At 36.9% G+C, this 22342-nt stretch overlaps 2 protein-coding genes and 1 long non-coding RNA gene across 3 annotated transcripts in view; 2 read left to right on the forward strand and 1 right to left on the reverse strand.

Annotated features, from left to right (window-relative positions):
* LOC100864758 (NF-kappa-B inhibitor cactus) overlaps window positions 1–1321 on the forward strand; it is a 5840-nt gene extending 4519 nt beyond the window's left edge. The window contains exon 3 of the mRNA XM_003694590.4: window positions 64–1321. Coding sequence (XP_003694638.1) covers window positions 64–413 — 350 coding nt within the window. The 3' untranslated portion in view covers window positions 414–1321. The remainder of the gene's footprint in view (window positions 1–63) is intronic.
* On the reverse strand, window positions 983–4877 carry LOC147658234 (uncharacterized). Its single transcript, XR_015290790.1, has 2 exons — window positions 4609–4877; window positions 983–1949 (listed from the first exon to the last, which is right to left on the reverse strand). It is a non-coding gene; the product is annotated as an uncharacterized LOC147658234 (long non-coding RNA).
* Window positions 4878–6228: 1351 nt separating this feature from the next.
* Window positions 6229–20927, forward strand: Galphas (G protein alpha s subunit). Its single transcript, XM_086903528.1, has 10 exons — window positions 6229–6522; window positions 7433–7505; window positions 9520–9574; window positions 10735–10854; window positions 13962–14059; window positions 19030–19084; window positions 19159–19232; window positions 19727–19906; window positions 20029–20233; window positions 20318–20927. The coding sequence occupies exons 1-10, from the start codon at window positions 6384–6386 to the stop codon at window positions 20462–20464; spliced, it is 1146 nt and encodes a 381-aa protein (XP_086759654.1). The 5' UTR covers window positions 6229–6383; the 3' UTR covers window positions 20465–20927.
* The last annotated feature ends 1415 nt before the right edge of the window (window positions 20928–22342 follow it).

Raw genomic sequence — 22342 nt, forward strand, 5'->3', positions numbered from 1 at the left:
AAGCAAATATAATGACATTTTCAAAATTCGAAAATATTCATTCGACATGAATTTATGTTTCAGGACAAATGTGTTTACATATAGCCGCTTCATCGGATCATGTGGAGCTCGTACGACTTTTGGTGCGTCGTGGAGCGGATCTAGACGCCAGAGAAGGATTAGCAGGACAAACGGCTCTTCATCTCGCTATAGAACGTAATTGTCGGTCAGTGATCGCGTTCCTCCTTCAAGAATGTAGGCCTTGTTTAGATACACCAAATTATGCTGGGAAAACCGCATATCAGACAGCCCTGCTCTATGATAATAAACTTGCAAGGGAATTAGTAAGATTGGGTGCAACACCGGAACCACTTTCTGAATCAGATTCAGATACCACTGACGAAGACGAAAGTTCTGCTAACAATTTACCTTAAACAAAATGTAAACGATATCAACATAAACGCGGCTATTAATCATTTGACTAGCATTTTAGCTTTGTCCGTTGTACGAGTATTTATATCTTTCGATTATTATGGACATATTGAATAGCCTCATTTCTGGCTACGCATTACGATACCGGTATGTAGGATAGACGAAAATAATTCGCACTCCGTCGAGTTCAAATATTAATCATAATAAATCGAATATGTTTTATTTAGTTAAAATTAATTAGTAACATGAATGTAAAATGTATCATAAAAACGAAAAAAGAAAAAAAAAAAACGAAAAATTATACGATAAAACGAGAGACGAACGAAGAGATAAATATATCTTTTCTGTGAGAAGCAACGTCAATGCTTCGTTAATACGAAAAATAATAATGATACGATTATTGTGAAAATTAAATACAAAGAATTCACATTTACGCTTAGGAGACTGTAAATATAGAGGAAAATATAAAATATTTTTGTTGAATGATATGAGAATGTATCAATGATATTAATATGTTTGAAAGTGTATTATGATGAGAGAAATCTGATAAAAAGAAGTAGAAAAAGTAGTATATAACAAAACATTTATAATTTTATTATTTGTTTTACAGTGTACATATATATATTTATATTAAGTAAATTAAGAAACAGAAATAACACTTATGAATAGGAATATTTATCAAGGATTGTATAAATAATTTACTCGGGTATTACTACACCAGAATTACGATATTTTATTGTAAATTTATTAATTTCATTCGTTTTCCCTCTCCTGATTGTACATAGTCAAGTTTTATTAATATTGTAGACATATCGTTTTATAGTATCAACAGTAATAATACGACAACATTAGTGTTGTTATAAGACGTCCGTAATTATTCTTTTAGTAATAAAAGACTTTAAAAAATTCATCATAAATTTTAAAACTTTTTTTATATTAACGTATACGAATAGTGAAATTTTATTAGAATTAATATTTATTAATTCGATTTAATTTATCGAGAAATAAGTGCAAATTTACGAAAAAAGTAAAGAAAGACAAAGCATTCGTAAAAATGTGGAGCAAGAACCGGCTGTTGGTTATTTTGAGTTTATAATGTGTAATGGTCTAGGCATTCTCAGAAGCCTATAGACTTATTCCTTTTTGGGGGAGTTTGGTCTGTGAAGTGCACAGGTTCTGAGATATATTTGGATCTTGGAAGAGAGGGGATTCTATTAATCATCTTAATAGTCTTTCGACTGTAAGTAAGTAAAATAAAATTAAAAATTTAATAATCGAAATTATTATAATAATTATAATAATTAATTATTATTATTATTTATTATTATAAAATATGATATTTTTTGTAATGTAACATAAAAATATTCTTGAGTTATACGATCCAATATTAGTGAACAAAAAATAATTGTGAGTATAATATTGCGGTTACCGAACTGGTTACGAGAAAAAAATGCAGCACGACAAATAGCTGGGATTCCCCAATTACTTCAGTTTGGTGATGGAAATACCAGATTCTGTGGTATGCCAAATCAAGTAACCTTGAACATCAAAACATTTGAGCATTAAAGTTCATAATGCATCTACGAATTACGAATTATTTACGAATTATTACATATAGATAAATTCATTTTTTATAAATACTCTTTCATATTTGAATTTTATTATTCGTTAATATATCCTTAATCTATTGTAAAATTATACATTTTTGTATAGCATTTATATAAATCAGAATATAATAGAAAATCTTTCTGTTTGAGAAATTTTGATTCATTGATTCCTTTTTATACTTTTCATGAAGATTTCGAATGTATGATACCACGTACGATTGCTTGAAAAAAACAATAAGTTAAAAAAAAAAATAGAAATAAGAAAAATGCGAAAGATCTTAATCTTTGATAAATAAATGAAAAGTAAGTAATAAACAATCAGTAAATGAAAAAAATGTTTTTATAAAGTTAGAGTCCTTTTTGTTTGAGTTTTCCAGCATCTTTTTCAGAAGATTTAAATTAATCTTTTCTACAAGGTGAATTTGTCGAAAAGATATGTCCTTCGAATCGCAGAATGCTCGAATTCACTATGTATAAATATTAAAAATATATCCCGCCAAAATATCATCTTTAATCAGTTTACAGATATCAATGTTACCAGCTATCGATAATATGTGTGTAGCACTATTATTGCAGGAAATGGAAATGGAAAATTTTTCATTAACTAGACAATATGGCGACCAATGTAATTCTTGAAATAAAATATACGTTTTTAAACACATATAACTTTTGTATGCAACTTTTTAATATTAAAATTCTGATTTATTTTATAAATTTTAACAATTTATAAAAAAAATTTTGTTTCCAAAATCAAAGTTTTAATTTTTAACAGCCATGTGGTGTGATAGAACTCGTTTAATTAATTATCATTGTATAATTTAAATATTTATCTATATAAAGTCTATAATTCTAATTTTTTCATGTGTATATAATTCATGTGTATATATTAAAATATAGTTGATAAATTCAAAAATTAGTATAATTGTGAATAAAATAATCTCTATGAAACTGATTCAATCCATCTCTTTTGAATCGATAAAATAATGAAATAATCCATGCTGAAATACTCTATATTTTTATTATATCTTTATTTTTCTATTATTTATTCTTCTTGTCTATATACAAATGTTAATTAAATATATTTTCATTATTTTATATCTTTTGAGACTTAATGTATCGTAATAATATAATTTAATATAAAAAAATATAAATATTACATTCTTAGTTTTACAATCTCGTAAAATAATAATATATAATTCTGATAACAAATATATATGATACAAATATTTTGACGAAATGTACTATTCAATCTATAAAAATTAAAAAATTAAAAAACTTAAAAATTTAGATTCTTTTCGATTTCATTATCTGATTAATAGTTAGGTTTGTTCATCACTAGATGGTGCATCAATAACCATAAATTGTATAATTTTTAAAACTTGCTTTTTTAATTTCATGAAAATTAACTTATTATATAATTGCAAGTTTTTACATAATTTTTGTATAAAATGGCACTTTTAATTGTATATTATTAATATAATCAATATCAAGTTATGTATTATTATTTTAAATTTGTTGTAAAAGATCAAATAAGATTATTATATTTATTCCAATTAGTCTCAATTTTTATTAAAAAATTTTTAAAATTTCCATATGAATATTTAGATTTTAATATATAAAGGCAATACTAATAATCACAATATTGTGATACGGTACTGCTGATCAGCTGAGTTGTTTTATTCTCTCTCTATCTCATTTCATTTAGTACAAAATAAAATTGCCTATGATTTAAAAAATAAGTTTGAATTGAAATTTTTGCATGTCAATTTTTGTATTTATTTCAATATTTAGAATTAATTCTTTAAAGAGATCCTTTAAAATCCTTTATTCTTAAATAAGAACAATGATAATTGTAATGTAATTATAATATTTGTATAATTTATTTTAAATATTCTGTTCGTTATTTTAAATTTTTTATATTTCAGATTAATATTTAAAAATTATATAAATATAATAAATCTTTTTTTATTCTAGTTTTTAAATATTATAAGATCAATTTGTTGGTACCTACTGTTAACTATATGTTGGTAGCCATGTTGATAACGTTGGCAATAATTTTAATACCGGTGTAGAAGTAGAACTAATTGTAGAAATAAATATTGCTAAAGTAAAAAATCTTTTTATATTCATTTTATATTCATTTTTATTTTTATATTGATATTAATTCTATAAAAAAAAATAATGAAATTTGAATAATTATAGTTTAATCGGTAACTATATCTACTTAGTATATATGAATATTTACACATGATATACGCACACATATATGGATTGATCATAGCGCACTTGTCATATCCACGGAACTAAACGTACATGAAAACATCGAAATGTACATGTGTGTACACATGAATATATCGCAGTATAACGATTTAGTTCCAATATATGTTACAGATAGCGCTAAAGTCAATGCATTAACACTTCACAAGACAGATTGTTGGCCCCCGAGTTCGGAGTGAATCTATCGAAAAATTTTAAACAAGAGATCGAACGTAAGACAGTGTTGTGCATATCATTGTAAGTTTTTTCGCGAAGAAAAGAGTGATAAAAGTATTATTTCAAGAACAGGGCGCCTAAAAGTCAGGATACGAACCTGATCTATCTCAAGCGCGGTGAGCCGCCGCGCTGGTGGGCCTAGCAGACGACATGTTGGCTGCAGGGAGTACCTCGTCTCGGATGTTTTGGTCGCGAATTTCTTCGGGGATTCTTGAGTGAGGAGAGTGAGCGAACGTGGTGAAAGTAAGGTGGAAAGAAAATAAGACCACTCGAGGGTGTGTGCGAGAGAGGGCACACGGTTGGGTTCCCCGAGTGGTGGTTGTGCCGCGGTCGTCGACAAGAAGCTCGTGGAGAGGGGTAGAGACTAACGAGCGGCGGGGAGGGGGAACCCGGACGAGCCCTCGAAAAATTGAGGAGTCAACGAAACGAAAATTAGAAAAAGAAGAAAAAATTTCGAAAATTTCTGGTGCGTAAAGGTTTTTTTGTGAGTCTAAGAACTTAGAAAGATTATCGGGACTGAAGTACGAAAAAGTTCATGCGACTTAAAGAAAATCAGTGCAAACTACTCAATCGCGTAAATCATCTTCCTTATTTATGGGAGTTGTCGATTCCACGACTTTCTTCAATTTGCTCGAATAAAGAGGTAGTAGCGCACCAGAGCCGATCTATTTTAACTTCTCGTTGTTCTGTCTGAAGGGTAGGGGCTGTGTGGTGAAGCGAGGCGAGGTCGAGCTGTCGTATACACGCGTACGAGTCCCTTCCTTCTGAAACGATTTCGCGTGTGCCTCGTGTTCGCGGGCCATCACAGGAGGCGCATCAGACAGTGCACGTCAACCTATTATCCCAGTCCCGGTCTTGCTCCCACTCTCGAGTGTTCATCGTGCCTCGTGTGTACTCTCTCTATCACAACCTGCAGCGAGTATTTCGCGGCCGGTTTTTCATCAGTGTCAAACCGAAAATTCGGAAGTGATTCGATTTCTTCTATATTATCATTATTTTCTCATTGTATCAACAAGCATTTAATCGTGTTCAGTGTCATCACACGATTCGCTTATTTTCGTTTAAGTGGATCAATTTATTATCGAGCCAGGTGTTACGACCCGTAAACGTCGCTTCCCCACGACAGATTGCCCTCCTAGAAACTCCAGTATTTAGCACCCATACTCAATAAATCATTGTGATCCTATCTTTTCTGTATATTCATATTCGGCACGCACAAGACATCGAAGTTAGTGTGTTGGACCAGCAGCACTGTCGTCGATCGTGTATAGCTATGGTTTCGCGGGTAGTGCGAAATAGTGAAAAAAAAGCTGTGAAGTGAATCGAGTGTAGTGTAATTGAGAAAACATCAAGACATACAGATGCGTAGTTGTTAGTAGTGTAAAAAGCGGAGATAGTAAAGGGGCGACAATCAGAAAAGGAAAAAGATTAGCACATAAGAGAAAGAGAGCGAAAGAGAGGAACATTATTAAGAAAGAGGGAAAGAGAGATAGTGATTGAAGAAGAGAAAGAGAGAGAGATAGAGAGAATTTAATAGAAGGACAAAACTCGAAAAGTGGAGAAGTACGACACGGTGATAAGTATCGAGTGACAGACACGGCCGGAAAGAAGAAACGAACTTATAGTAGGTATACATCGAAAGGAAGTGAATCTCTACGAATTGCGGTGATAGAGAATATACTTATCGAACATTACATTCACACGAGATAAACACGCGTTGACGATAGACTCGTTGCGCGAGTCTATTCTCTCTTATTCGGGAGTAATATAGTGGTGAGATTGTCTTTCTCCGAACTGAAACAACAGAGAACAACAGAAGTGGAAGGGAAGAGCGAAGAGGGTGAGCCGCGCGTGTCTCTCTCGTGGTGTGTCATGGGGTGTTTCGGCAGCCAGAGCAGTAAGGCCAGCCAGGATGACAGCAAGAACCAGAAGAGGCGCTCGGATGCCATTACTAGGCAATTGCAAAAGGATAAACAACTTTACCGAGCTACTCACAGACTTCTTTTGCTTGGTAAGTAAATTTTCGTTAAATTTTTCATTCCTTCTTATCTTAATCTTTATGCATTTCAATTATGATATCTTTCTCATAAGATCTTTTATTTTGTTTGAGATATTTTCTTTTATAGATATTCTTTTTTAGATATAGTATAGTCTATATCTGTGTACACGTGTCACAAACAGAGAAAATTTCCGCTAGAATACCAGTTGAATCGACTTCGATCACCAATTTTGGACAAAAAGCGTCCGGTCAGAGGATAGGCCGAACATTATCGCGATGTTCAGCAGCGCGTAATTCAATTTTATCGATTATCGTATGAGCCGGCACCCACGAATATCCAGCGAGCTGGCTGGCTCGTGTTGTACCCTTTTCGTGTCGCTCTCTTCGTCTCCTTCTTCTCCTTCTCTCGACCGAAGTCTTTTTCACATAGTCAGCCAACATGGATATGCGCGTGCGCTCTCACACATGCACACATACTATCTACTTATTGCGATACTTAACCCAACACCTAGCCATTACCTTCCTATTCTTCGTTTATGTAGGTCGTCGTTCTAATTCGACGTGTGGACGTGTGTTGTGTGTTGCGTATAGTCGATTCGTAGCTGTAGGCTACGAAGCAACAGCTGTTACTGTATTGTTTCCCCTACCGTGTGCAATTACGATTCTGTTTTCCGTTTACTATTCCTATTTTCCAAAAAAAAATACGATAATATGCTATTGTCTTACGTGTTCATTGAATAACCTTCCAAATGATCGTATGAAAAATCAATATCGATCTTTATATATACATACATACATACATATATACATACATATATATATATATATATACATATTAGAACTATTGTTTTTTTTATTCCTTTTTTCTTTTTTATTGCTAAAAAGAAAGAAAGAAGAGGAAAAATCGCATTTTATGTTTTAGGAGCGGGAGAGTCTGGGAAGAGTACCATCGTCAAACAGATGAGGATATTGCACGTGGATGGTTTCAGCGAAGCGTAAGTTTCGTTGCTCCATTATAGCTTTTTTTTAAAACCAATCTAATATTCGATATTATTCATACAACACGTATGAATGTATTCGATATAACATGACTGATATATAACCTCTAGTCCTTTTTTTTCTTCTCATTAATGTGCGTTTGTGAAATGATTCAACTCGCGACTAATTCGATCCATCGCGTGATTGCAATATCAACACGTGGCTCCAGTAAATTAGACTTCTTTTTTTTGTGACTTTCTTTTATATTTAATATTTTAATGTTTGCTCTATTTTCTTGTCATAAGTATTAATATAATTCTTATTAAATTGTAATTCTTTTACATAATCTTTCTATAAGCATAATATATAGTCATTCAATATTTTTTCTTTGTTTTTCGCTGATCGATCCATTTTCACATCCAGCTGTTCGTGTTGGGAAGCACGCGGATCAAAAATAAAGTCGCGAAACGATGCAGGCCAGACAGAAACAAATCGTTATCGTATAAAGAATGTCGGTATACGTGGAAAATCAGAAGCAACTAGATAGAATGAAAACGACGTGCAAACAGACTGGCTCGGCCCGATTCGTGTGTGTCGTAAATTCTGTCTGCCTCCGGCTCTGATAACGAACCCGAACGCGCGCCTTATTACTTATTACGTTTTGCGGTGATTTCTTTTTCATTCGTTTTTTTTTTTTTTATTTTTCATTCGTTTTTTCCCATTCTTTCCACTTATTTTCTTTTCTTTTTCTTTTCATGTTTCTTCCATGAAAATTGTTCGCGCATTATCAAATATTCGCATACGAACAACTGGATTTGCTTCAGCATGAAATCGCGGGAAAGTGCTTCCATCGTCGAATTTCACAGGCTGTTTTTTGCTAGCGACGCGATTCTAAGAAGCATTACGTGTTCAACGCGCTTGATGCAGATTTCGCTTGTTTACTATGGAAACATACCATACAACCTCGCGTATTTTTAGTCTTTTTTTCTCTTCTTCCTTTTACTTTCCTACCCTCTGGCATTTTTGCATATAACATAGGTACAAATTCATTCTTGATTGTCTGTCTGGCCTCGATCACACGATCTACATGATAACAATCTTAGGAATTTTAATTGGTTTCAATTAAGCAAATAGAATTACATAAATATATTTACATTTGTAGTAGAAATTTTTGGAGCACGGTTAACGGGAACAACAAAACGAAACTTTTAACGTATAATCCTAAGCGGTAAAATCGTTGATGTAGGCGGTCGTTCGATTATTTTTAGCATTCTTGTATTCGAGTAACGCTTGTAATAGGCCGCGAATTTTTTTAATCCGCGGTCACATAAATTCGAAATATCAAAAATTGAGAGATCGTTCAAAGAAGTCGAAAGAAGAGGGAGAAAAAATAGAGAAGTAGAAAAAAAAAAATGAATTTTTTGGCATAAGAAAAAATTTTAATTGCGAATAATAGCGGCAATAACAACATTATATTGTCTGTAAACAACTTGAACGGAATAATAATTCGATAAAAATGTGAACTTGGATCACGATTGTTGTTATTTTATAATGTATTTGTACGCATATGACATATATACATGATATACACGAAAGTTTTAAACGAACTTTGTACAAGTGACGATGGAAGGCTGGCACAGGCCATAAAACGAACAAGGCCCACATGAAAATCCATTGTACGAAGAATAGAAGGAAGGATTCGTGTCCATCGATCGTCGATATTTAGATCCAACGCGAAATTTCCAATATGTCTCCAAATTGATGAAATCGTTATACTGAAACTGGCGTGATGCCGTGCGATCTAAAATTACCGAATGACTTCGAAACTAATAATGAAAATACACACGTATAGTGTATCTATACGTTCGAGTTTGTGTTGTTTCGATATAATCGAAATAGTAATATAATCATAGTAATAATCGTCATGTTGAATTATCGGTTTCTTTTTTTCGCACGGCATTAAAATGTATTAATCGAGATCGAGATCGAAGAATGAAGTACACCATTTGTTTCTCACGCTTTTCTGTGCAGGGAAAAGCGGCAAAAAATCGAGGACATCAAAAAGAACATCAGAGACGCGATACTGGTAAGAATTGTTCCTTTTTCGATATTTGTTTACGCTATTCAATTTCATATTTCGCGCGGCGTTCAACACTCGTTCAAGATTATGCCTACTGTTTATTTTTATTCCAATGTGTGGATCTTATAATCATCATTCTTCGGGACGTGTATAAAATAAGATAAAATAACTTGTGTAATGTGTTGTGTGCTCTATATTATTTTTTCGTTTCTCTAAGATAATTATCCGTAACAAGTGGCAGATCTTATTATGATATCGATAACACTACTACTATTACACTACTACTACATCTCGTAAATATTCGATTGCATTCGATATATTTTGTGAAAAATTGTATCAGTAAAAAAAAAAAAAAAAAAAAGCAACTCGATATCATTCTTCAACACAATTATATTTATTAATAACTCTTAGTCTCATAGCGTAGATGTGTCCTCGGTTAACGATGCGACACGCTTGCCTTTTCCGAAAATATCCTTTCGGAGTAATATTCGCGAAACACGTTGAATAACGCGGTATATTCTGGGAATTCAGTGATTTATAGCTAAATCGATACTAAAGCGTTGATGTTTTCTATACCGATGGTATTGCAACGAAGGAAGGAAAGTCGAACAATTTTTTTTTTTTTTTAACGTGATAATAAAAATTTTCTTCCGTGCGATTTCTTCTGAGTCAAAGTTGCGGTATATACGCGAGGTGCGTGTAAACGCGCCCGTTTCGACGGGCGTCCCGTCATTAACGTTACGTGATGCGCCCGTAAATTCGTGATGGTTTAACGCGCCGTGTCGAGGAGAGCAGCGTGCTGTCATCAATTTGTCGTTCGAGGCCGTGTTTAGATACGCGTATCGTCTGTAACCTTGCAATCGCTTCCGTATGTCGGGTGAATGTAATAGACAAGCCTGCCCCGTGGCACTTAAGGATTATGAATGACATATTATCTGCGTGTGTAAAGATAGATACGGGCGAAATGGTAATTTCGCATTAAACTCCTGCGAAGAATGCACTTTCTTTTTTTTTTTTTTTTTTTTTTTTATGTTCGCGATAACGTAATCGTCGGCAAATCGTAATAACAACTGCACGCTCTATCGATACGCGTGGAAACTGTTGCTCTCTATTCTTTTCTCTTCTTTCTTCCTCTCCATCAGAATCAGATGTGCGTTCCTTTTCAGACGATAACCGGCGCGATGAGCACGTTAACGCCACCCGTTGCTTTGGAGGATCCAGCGAATCAGAGCAAAGTCGACTATATCCAGGAAGTCTCAAACTCCCCGGACTTCGATTATCCCCCGGTGAGTCACAGTCAACTTATTTGTTCCACGTGCTTTTATATATGTGTATCTTCTTAATGTAATACAATGAAAAATGCGTTACGGTCTTCGCAAGTGGTTCACTGTCGTTTTTCTTCGGTCGAATAAAAGATCGGTATCTGGCGACCGATGAAATACGCGGCACTTAATTTAATCGCATTTAATTTATCATTTGCATTTGTTGGAAGTGTGAATATTATTATACAAGAGAGAGAGAGAGAGAGGATAAAGTAATGTCAAACAGTCGCAACGTATTATCCCTTGTATCTCACGTACGGATGAGGCATACTTTTATGGTATCGCGAAATATTGTCAGAATTTACGATCGCTATATAAATTGGCAACAATTTCGTCGCGTGAGAGCCACTGTGTGGCATGATCGGTGTTTACAATGTTTACACAGCCATCGCACATGTTGGTGTGCTATACAGTGTTCTGGCTATGATGTGCTGCGCCATTCCCCACCTCGTACACGAAATGCGCTCGTGTATATCTTTGTGTCGATCGACTACTGTGCACTACTTCGATTATCCAACCCTGTCACGGTGAAAGCGAATCAAGTTTCGGGAAGAAATATTCCTCGATGTGAATCCGTATTAAATCTCTCGTGGCGTTGAAACGAGATTCGAATATTTTTGGAATCGTGGATTTTGACTCTCGTCCAGGTTAAGCCGTACCATCCTATTTTACGAAATCGCATCGATCTCCCATCTTCGATTAGCACGATTAACGATGCGCGTTATACGACGAGAAGGAAGGTAGAATTAATATTTTGTCACCGTGATGATTTTAATGCATTATTTCGAGGAGAGCGCGCGATTATAAGCGGGAGACAAGAATGTTGCGGTATGTGATCGCGTAATTTCACAAGCCGGCGCGTATGATGAATCGTACGGTGAAATTAGTTAGGGGAAAACAGGGGAGGGTGTACCATTAAAATATTACGACACGAGCGAGCACGGGTACACGTTATTTAACCCGTTTAGTCGTTTTATATTCAGGCCAGCAATTCTGCCGCGCCTCTTTGAAACGTGCAACCAAGTTGCCAACGCGACTTATCCCTTAAAGATCCGCCGATTTCTTCTTCATTCGTATGACGTGCACGCCACGTCGAAATTTGACGAATTCGTCTTATGTAACTTCGAATCGATGACATTTCGGAGAATTTATCGACGTGCGATCCTCCCGACGACGCCTTTACAAGCAGACAAAGGCCAACAGTGTTAAATGAAATCTTTTTCGCGATGTCCAGGGGAGATCAATATCATCCCCCTTTGGCGAGATTAGGGGTCGAAGAGGCATTGACATTTTTTTCTCAGCCAGTTAGAAACTTGTGCCACGACTCGGCGAGAATAATGATTTTTCCCGTGCCAAGAAAGATCTCGGAGAGTTCGAGAGACCCGCGAACGCTTCGAATCGTCGAAACGGCGCATCTCGAAATAAAGTCGTCGCGACAAAATAATCCATGTGTTTTGCGTCATTCAACTGGCAGTTTCTGCTACGTGCGTGCATGTGTACATATACTTTTCGCCTACCTCTCGTAGCCCCGTTTGCAGGATCGTGAAATTGTCGTAGTATTTCTCGTTCTTCTCTGTCTACCGCGATTCGACAGCCAGCATCGAGAAGAACGATGCATTCGAATTAATCGAATTAACTCGCTCGATCACGCCCTCGAGTTTTCACGTGACTTGGAGCAACTTGAAAACTGTCTGGATTTTTGCTCGACGTTTTTATCTAAATACCTTCGATGTACCGGATGCAAAACACCTACGAGCACGAGTAAAGATAGTTCATCCGTTGATCGGGTAAGGTGAAGGGTTTAAATTTGAATTTCTACGATATACGCGTAACGGTATGCGTATATCGAGAGAGAGAGAGAGAGAGAGAGAGGGGCACTTATGCGTGCGAACAAACGCGTCTTTGTGTCAAGAGGAAGTCAGGCAGCAGGCTATCTTTTATTCCGTTTCGCCATTCGACGAGCCGCGTCCAATTTGTCACTGTCGTTTCGCTTTTTGCATATCTGGCCGTCACTCGTCGAGGATACGGAAGTTTATTTCGAGTCGAATTCTACACCGAATTTGACCACCGTCATCGGCCGCATCTGTGCGGTTAATCCTTGCTCAACGAAAATATAACAAAATAAACGTTCGAACGAAATTTGCGGGAAAGGTTAACCTGACCACCGTCTAAAATTGTCACCGTCGCGTTTATATTTTTCGTGATAATCTCGATCCAAAATTTCCACGATTTTTTATACACGTTCGATTATACAGCTTGGATTATGTATTATGCGAAGGAAGACGAAGGGGAAATCGAGATAATTGGCTTAACGATCGTGAATTGTTCTCTCTTTCTCTCTCTCTCTCTCTCGAAAAAAAAAAACAAAAATTTAGCAATTCTTAAAAGACTTACGACTTCTCGCTTTGATGCAAACAATAAGCGCACGATCAATTTTTCCTGGTTACGCTCGTTAAATTAATGCTCGTTGATATCTCGGCTGTTTCGAAATTAAATTACACCTCGATTCGAGAGTTATCGCGATTGTCGCCTTTTTTTTTTTCTTTTCCTTTCTTTTCTTCCCTGTCCCCACAACGGTTCGGTAGATGTTATTCGAATATTTATCTTGGCTCTGATATCCTGGTCGATATCCATTTTTATACGGGGACGGATAATACGCGCGTGCAAAGCCAGTGTGGCGATCACCGCACACGACAAAATTAAAAAATGAAAATATTTTCGTCGATAACGGGACGAGCGATTCCTCGTACAAGTCGAGTCGGCGGAATCGTTTTTTTTTTCTCGTGGACCAAACGCGTCTCTGACCGAGTATTCCGTGGTCACGATAGTGGCCGTTGGCGTTCGAGCCAAATTTTCCGTTTCGTCAGAGTCGCACGTTTTCTTAGATAATTAATGAGACGCGATAGAAACGGCCGCCAAACCGTGAACTTATTTGCAAATCTAACCCACGGATTCGATCGCGCGGATCATTTATTTTCGAGCGTTATTTCCCTCTCATCTTCTCCGTCATTTTTTCTTCTTCCAATTATATGATGATTCACTAATCAAATAATTGTAATTCGTGCTTCCAGGAGTTCTACGATATCGTCGAAGCCCTTTGGAAGGACCGAGGTGTTCAACAGAGTTTCGAAAGGAGTAACGAGTACCAACTAATTGACTGCGCTAAATAGTGAGTCATCCTTCGCTTTCGCGAACATTAACATTAGAACATTAGAATCGAATGCCCGAAAGCCGTTCGATTACGCTGTAATCGATGCGGATCGATCGATGGTGTATCATCTGGTGATAAAAACAAGGGGTAATAATATTATCTGTCCGGATTCGCTACGGCGTTCAAATGCACCGCGACACATGGTTATTTTAATTCGCCCCCATGGTTGATATCGCGATTACGATAAGAAGCACGTACGATAACGTTTGTATCGACGATAATGCGCCGGATTTAGCCCGCGGTTTCGGTTCCGCAATCCTTCTCAACTATTCCGCGCGTGCCATAGAGTATAACCGAGAACTCGTTGTGTTCCGCGAAAAAAGAAAAAAAAAAAGTGTAACGCGGATCTGCCCGCGTACGTGCATGTCTCGTGCGCGTATACACACACGCACACACATGTATTTGTTATCGTATCTGACTTGTATATAAATAATCTGCAACGCGGTTTGGATAAATTTTGGAAGCAAGTTCTCATGACCGCGTTACATATGGTATATCCGTGTATATTCATGGGCCTATGTGACACCGATTTAATGCCAATGGAGACAATGCCTTAACGAGGTAATCGCTTTAATGGGGGCCACTCGTTTATCTAGGGGTTCTTGATGAATTGGCCCAACCTCGAACTTTTTTCACGCTGTTCACTGACACGCGAGCTTTTCATCTATACGAAATTGCTCCGACACGCCGTATACACTTACCTCTGCTTCGCTCTTTCTTTTTCTCCTCTTTCTTTCCCTCCCTCCTTCTCTCTCTAGACGATATTTTTAACATAATCGTACAAAATATTCGTTTTTTCTTCTATATCATTTTGACAGGATTCACCAAAAAATCGTTACGATTTTCTAAGATTGATACAACGTTTAGGATAATAAAATAAAAAGAGGGGCAAAGTTTGCGAGAGATGCGTTTGATAATTTTTATGGTTCGGGTGGTTAATAAAAACAAGCTGGAAAAATTCCCAAAGATCGTGAGATTTTCGTGTACATTTTCAACTCGTCTTTTCATAACAGATCCGATAAATTTATATAAATTTATATAAAAAATTAATCTGCCCACTTCAAACTGTGTACCTCCCTTTGAAAATTGCATAGGTGAGGCACATAGGTTGTTGCATCGTCGGTCAAAACAGGCGTGAATCTCGTGTGCGAACGCGAGAACTTATCCGCTAAGCTGACAGATCCCACGTGACCGATCGTTTCCCGTCTATCAATTCGTCGAACACTTTAATTAGACAAAAAAAGACTCGCTTTATATTTGGCCACACAACCTTGCGGGGCCGTTTCTTCGTGATGCCCGCATCACACCAATTACCATGGATGTATCGTTGCCTGTATCGTTACACTGTCAACGGCAGCAGAGAGATTAAAACGTTCATCGTTCGTGCGATGCCATTGGGGAGAGGGAGAGAAATGCGAAACGAGACGCCATATATATATATATATTCACGATTGACGTTCAGCGACTTGGCAAATAACGGCGAGATCGCGATCAAGATCACGGTGATAGTTTTCGTTTCGGTTTAAAAATATAGTTAGGACCCGGTTACAACCCGGTTACTGCACCTCCTCGTGCAGAGACGTTCGTTCGTGTGAATTTTTTAACCCCTCTCTTGTCGTTTCCCTTCTTTTTCTTTCCTCTCGCTCCCTTTTCTTTCTTCGATCCTCTCTCCCCCCTCTCTCGTCCTCTTGTCGAAGAAGAGAAAGAGATAGAAATCCGTCGATAAAAATAGTGCATCGTATTTTTAGGAAACGCTGCTCGAGATATAAGATATTCGCGTGGACCACGGAGACGCTAGATTGTTGTAATTTTGGACGCTTGTTTGCTAAACACGCCTCTTATTCTTGATACGCGATCAAGGATTACGTACATACATACGAGAAGATAAATAGTTGGTCGTGAAAGTAACGGATTCATTTTTTCTTTCTTTCTTCCTTTTTTTTTTTTTTTTTTTTTTCTTTTTCTGTTTCCCTTAACAAAGAGAATTAAACAATTTGGAATATATACTCGGACATACTTAGAAAACGAGAAATATCATCGAATTTATATCGATGCACGATGGATTATTGATATTTGTTCTCAGAGAATAAGAGATTGCTATGCAAAAACGATTGATTATCGATTGATTGATTATCGATTGTCGGTTTGATCAATCATTTCTGACTGGAATAATTAATCAGATTTTTAATAAAATTCACAGATAAAGAACATTGACGTGTTACGTTGTATATCTTTTCTTTCGATTCGCTTTGAAAATTTAATTCGATGCTATCTAATTCGATATCAAATTTTTCTTTCGTATTGAAGAAGATAAAAAGAAAAATCGAGAGAAAAAGATAGAAAGAAAGAAAGAAAGAAAGAATGTAGGAGAGAGGAAAAAAGGAGAGAGAGAGAGGGAGAGGGAGAGGGAGAGAGAGAGAGAAGAAAACGCTATACACGGGGAGAATCGAGTAACGTGCCAATTACACGATGGAATACCTCGGCACACCTTAAAAAAGGAAACACGTGTCTCTATATATAGACGCTGGTCTATATGCTGGGATCACTGATGTTGCCACACATAGTTCATGAATGTTTAGGTCGATAACAATCTTCTTCCGTGGCATCGTCACGTTAGATAAAAACTAGTATATTTTATATTCTCGTGAATAACTTTCGATGCCTCAAATACAGATCGTAAAAAGATCGATGAGATCACTTCTTTGATGTTTTTTTTTTTTATATATGTACAAATCGCTACTATATTTTTTTTCTTTATATATAAGATTAATTTTCGTGAATTTCGAGCGTGATTTCGAATCTTTGCACATTTACATCAAGGCAAGAAACAATGAAAACGTGATGTAAATTGAGATACTCGTGATCGTGGAGTAATTGGAATCGTTTCTTAAATATTTACGATTCGAGCCAACGATCGTTCGAACGAAACGAAAGGTAGTTAGAATGTTAGAAAGCTTCGAATGGAGAATATACTTACAGGATGTTCAACAGGATTCGATTTGGTCTGTTTCGTTATTTATTTAGCATAGCATTGTTTTGTGATTATTTTAACCTCGTTTAAAATTCGCTGTAATTTATCTTAATGAAACTAGCATACTTTATTTGACTTATTTTACATATTGTTTACATTAAAAAATTCCTACAGAAAATTACAACAGCCAGATATAATTGAACATATGAATATATTTAATTTTATTTCTCGCAATTTCCCGATAAAATAATCTTGACAGTTGAATCGATGATTTTGAGAGAGTTTGACAATGGCGTAAAGAGCAGGCGCCTACATCGTGTCTTATCGTTGTCGAAATAACATTGTTACAATTGACCTCAAGGTCGGTGAAGTTACACCGCTTTGGTAACCAGAAAATCGTTCTGCCAGTAGCCAGTGGGTCACGACCTCCTTCCTCTTTCAATTCTCCCGAGGTCGATAACCTCATTTCAGTGCGAGCGCGCCAATTTCGTGACCTACCTTTCTCACGAGCCTACACATGCCTACCCTCTCTCCTACCCCCGTTCCCTCTCCTATGCAGCCACTTGCCGAAAATCAATTTCGCCGATTTCTGCTTCCTCAAATTTACTCGAGGAGCCAAGTTTCTGGTTACTTACGCCTGTTGAGGTCATTGAACGCTGTATTAATTGCCGTTACAACATTTCTCCTGTGCCTGTATATACCTCGTTCCACTTCCTTCGTACTCTTTTTTAACTCGTATATATCCTCTTCTATATAACGAACGAGTGGATAGCATTCCGGAGATGGTAGGTAAATAATTTTCAAATTTCTCGAATTTGTAACGTTGCGATAATATTCCTCGTTCAAAGTTCCGTAATATACTCCGAATGAAAAACTAAAACTCTCTCGGCTCTCTACGGCTATTTAATATCCGTGCCGGGGAGCAGTGGTGGTGTCTGTCAGTAAATATATTATCACCGTCAACCGACTGTGGAAGGTTGCATGATGGTGTCAAAGCGAAGATCCACCCTTGTAGGCTCTTGCGTGTATATATATATATATACATATATATATATATATGTATGTATGTATGTATATATACCAGTACCAGAGCGCCGGTATACATGCATGAAGCTAAGTCTGCACGTACGATTGATGGCGAGCAGCGGTGGCAGTGACCCATGACCCGGATTGGAAACTGGGTGCTAGAGAGGCATACCCGGCGAGGCCGAGAGGGCGAGAGTTGGGGTTAGGATAGGACACCACCGAGGATCGATTTTCCCCCTTCGTGCGCTCTCATCCACCCTAGACACCAGCCGGGGAGGGTCTTTTGAGAGAAACAGAGAGAATATAAAAGAGAGAAGAAGAGAGGGAGGAAGGAGAGGCAAGAGACGTGGATAGAGGAAGAGGAAAAAATAACGAGAAAGTATTAGGAAGAGAAAAAGGGTGGGAAATATGAGAATCTCTTTTCGCGTATTTTCTCGTTCTCCTCTTCCAATTTCTGTTATTTATTACATGTCGTATATATCATTTTCGATAATATCCGTTTCGATTCGAAGTTCTGCGGCTTCCATCCGAATCGAATAAATAAAAAATTTTCTCCACTTGATCGAAGTGAAGTTTGAAAACGTTTAGAAATTTTAATGTTTTTCCGAGCGATTAATTTTATTTTTCAATGATCGGTGTTTCGAAATACGGATCCATCTTCCCTTGCTCAGCGTTTTAAAAAAGAAAAAGTGAACAACCACGAACACAGTGAAATGATATCCGTAAATGTGTGAAGTGACTCACACGATAACAATGCGGTTGATTGGTGACGATCGTTATCGGGGATGGTCAACGTTGATCAGAAATAATCACATATATATATTGGATTATGGCGTAGCTCATTATATTATCGACTGGTAAAAAAATTTACAATTTCCACGAAGTCTTGATACACGAAATGTGTAATCGTATCTTTTGTTCTCTGTTCCAGTTTTCTAGATAAGGTAGCCATTGTTAAACAACCGGATTACACCCCCACAGAACAGGTAATGATCGGCACGAGCTTCTCACGTGAAAGCGTTATGAAGTATGAATGATAAATTTTATCGATCTGTTCCAGGACATCCTCAGGTGTCGAGTCCTCACGTCCGGTATCTTCGAAACACGGTTTCAAGTCGACAAAGTAAACTTTCAGTAAGTCCTCCACCGATAGCTGCTCGCTTTACTCCAATGTCGTCTAACTATATATAGACGACGTATTACAGTAACATCGGCCGACGGTAAATATAACGCAAAGCAGCGACGCGCATCTCATCCCAGCGTATATATTACAGCTATAGACTTACGTGCTATACGTGCAGCGAAATCCGTTAGCCGCGTTAACGCCTCCACAACTTTATAATATTTTCCCTTTTTGCCTTGTGGTCCCCGCCTACCTCTCTCGGTTAGATCCTATATTTCGCGTTAACTTTACGAGGAGGAACATTATTTATCGGTCCCTTGTACAATTTCACATCGTCAAAGTTAAATTTGTGAATCGATTTTGATTTCAATTTTTTTTTTTTCTTTTTTTTTTTTTTTTTCTCTCCTCTCTCCACTCGACGTCGACGGTGTTACGTAAAATATATAGTATGGACGATGTCCTCCAATTGCGTTTCCAATAATATTCAATGATTGCTTGTTTGCAGTATGTTCGACGTTGGTGGTCAACGTGATGAGAGGAGAAAGTGGATACAGTGTTTTAACGATGTAACGGCAATCATATTTGTAACAGCATGTAGTAGTTATAACATGGTACTCAGGGAGGATCCGACAAAATTGAGACTCAGAGAAAGTTTGGACCTCTTCAAAAGCATTTGGAACAATCGGTATGATTCAATTTTTCTGATTTGATAGCTTTTCATCGTGTAATGTGATTCAAATAATTTTTACATATTTGTTTTTTTTTTCTTTCTTTTTTTTTTTCTTTTTTTTGTTTTTTTTTTTTTAGGTGGCTTCGCACAATTTCCGTAATTTTATTCTTAAACAAACAAGATCTATTAGCGGAAAAGATAAAAGCAGGAAAGCACAAATTAGAAGATTATTTTCCAGATTTTGCGAGATATCAGACACCGGTCGATGCTGGGGTAGTAGTAGATCCTTCGGAACCTCCTGACGTTATGAGGGCCAAGTACTTCATTAGAGACGAATTTCTTGTAAGTAAATTCCAATTTTAGAGATTAGGGATCGTGTTTTATCGTGCGAGCTATATAAAATTTTTCGATCGGATTGTTTTGCAGCGTATAAGCACAGCGAGCGGCGACGGCAAGCACTATTGTTATCCGCACTTTACATGTGCCGTCGATACGGAGAACATCAAGAGAGTGTTTAACGATTGTCGGGACATCATTCAACGGATGCACTTGCGCCAGTACGAGCTCTTGTGACTTCGTTCCTGCCAGCATGTCCTGTCATCTATTCGTATAAAAATTACGGTAGTGATCCATCTTGAGCTGACGCGGATCAAATGAATCGTACCGATCTGAATAATATCGCGATGTACGACGATATATAACATTGGTGCGTGGAACTCTTCTTCGCTTATCTGAAGCCGTTTAATTATTCAGAAAGTAATGCGTCGAAGACTCCGCGTGTATGCATACATGATTGATGACTGCGAGTCGATCATTCTTCTTCGACAGAGAGTTCAAGGAGAAAAGTTGATACGCAGTGGTAGTTGGGGATTACCTAAAGAAAATCTGTCTCGCAACGGAGAGAATAGTTCTCTTTTTGCACAGAATCGCTTACTATGTCATTGGTGTACAAGCAAATTATATGCCCTCGCGCATTCTACTCTAACGATCGTTTTGACAGAAAGGAAAAAAAAAAAAATAATATATATATATATATCTTGGGCATTTTCGATTACTCGACTCCTTTTTTAGGTTCCGTCGAGAGTGTGCTGAACGTCCTGAATGGGGAGGGGGGGGGGGGAATAATATTCTTTGCTAGAAAAAACACGTGCAATTTTAACTATTACCTCGTTAATTTTATTCTTATTACGCATCAATTTGTTGATAAGAGTGTGAGAAAAAGAGAGAGAGTCTGGAAGAGAGCGAGAATGTACGAATGTTTCAACGTGGGCCATTGTTACAAACTAACAAACTGACGGCGATCGCCTGGCTCCTTCGTCCGGCACACTCGTCGCGTTATTATCTCGTTCAGATTTAGTATTAAGAATGTTTCCTTAAGATTTAGGTGATTTCTCCGATAAAAATCCTTATCGTTGAACGTTTCTTTACTCATTTTTCGAATCTCTATTTTTTCCCCCCCCTTTAAAAACGATTTAATTATACTATCTCCCTACTGTTTATTGGTAAATTAATTTTTTCGAATTTTCGAATCTCGATTTTTAACACACACACACACACACACACACACACACACACACACACACACGCACTGGCCCGACCCGACCGTAGGAGTCTCAGCCGCACGTCTTTTTACAAGAAGAGTATTTTGTGAGATTTTACAGTATTTCGAAGAGCGTTTTAATTATATAACTATGTATCAAATATGTACAGGGTGACCGTCCACGGATTCACGTTTTTATGTACGTTTCCTATGAATCGAGATTCCTCGTTTTTACTGATTTTCATTGAACTATTTTAATTCGTGTACTTAGGCCCATTGTCATTGTAGCTAATGTCTACATGTAAATCCTAAACGTACGCAAGAGAAATGTGCCACGTGGGAAATTCGTTTTACACGTACACTTCTGACTATAGTGTTAGGCTCCAACTTTACAACAATCAAAGTACGTCATTGTAAACGTCATATAACATACGGAGATGATAATAATATTTTGCTTTATTTATTTGACTTCGTAATGTAAAGTCTCGTGTCTCATTTTCGAGTATTAATTTGCTTTGTATCCTGAGAGTATGCAACGTTAAGCGTGTACAAATTTCGATCGGTGCATACAAATAATCAAGTTATCATCCGAACTTCTTAGGGTAAAGTTTTCTGAACCAAAGTGCGATGTGTGAATTTCTTATCTCACGTATCTGTACTGTATTTGGACACCCTGTATATGGTAAATCTCCTATTATTTTCTTTTCTTAAATCTCGATTCTATTTTTCTCTTTCGTTGTATTTTTTTTTCTTTTTCTTTTTTTCTTCCCCCCCCCCCTCTCTCTCTCTCTCTCTCCTCTCTCTTCTCAATTTCATACCAGAATCCAGAGGACGAGAGGGATTTGTACGCGTGTGCGAACTGCTTCGAAACAACGCGCATTGCGGTTATATCTCGCACGTGCGTACACGTG

The sequence above is a fragment of the Apis florea genome, unplaced genomic scaffold (genome assembly GCF_048593485.1).
Source record: "Apis florea isolate Af1SG1 unplaced genomic scaffold, ASM4859348v1 contig_2293_pilon, whole genome shotgun sequence".
In the NCBI taxonomy this organism is placed as follows: Eukaryota; Metazoa; Arthropoda; class Insecta; order Hymenoptera; family Apidae; genus Apis; species Apis florea.

Coding starts and splice junctions, on each gene's coding strand:
- Galphas (XM_086903528.1), top strand. CDS start 6,384: ATGGGGTGTTTCGGCAGCCAGAGCAGTAAGGCCAGCCAGGATGACAGC. Junction 9,575..10,734: donor ACATCAGAGACGCGATACTG/GTAAGAATTGTT, acceptor GTTCCTTTTCAG/ACGATAACCGGCGCGATGAG. Junction 14,060..19,029: donor CTAATTGACTGCGCTAAATA/GTGAGTCATCCT, acceptor TCTCTGTTCCAG/TTTTCTAGATAAGGTAGCCA.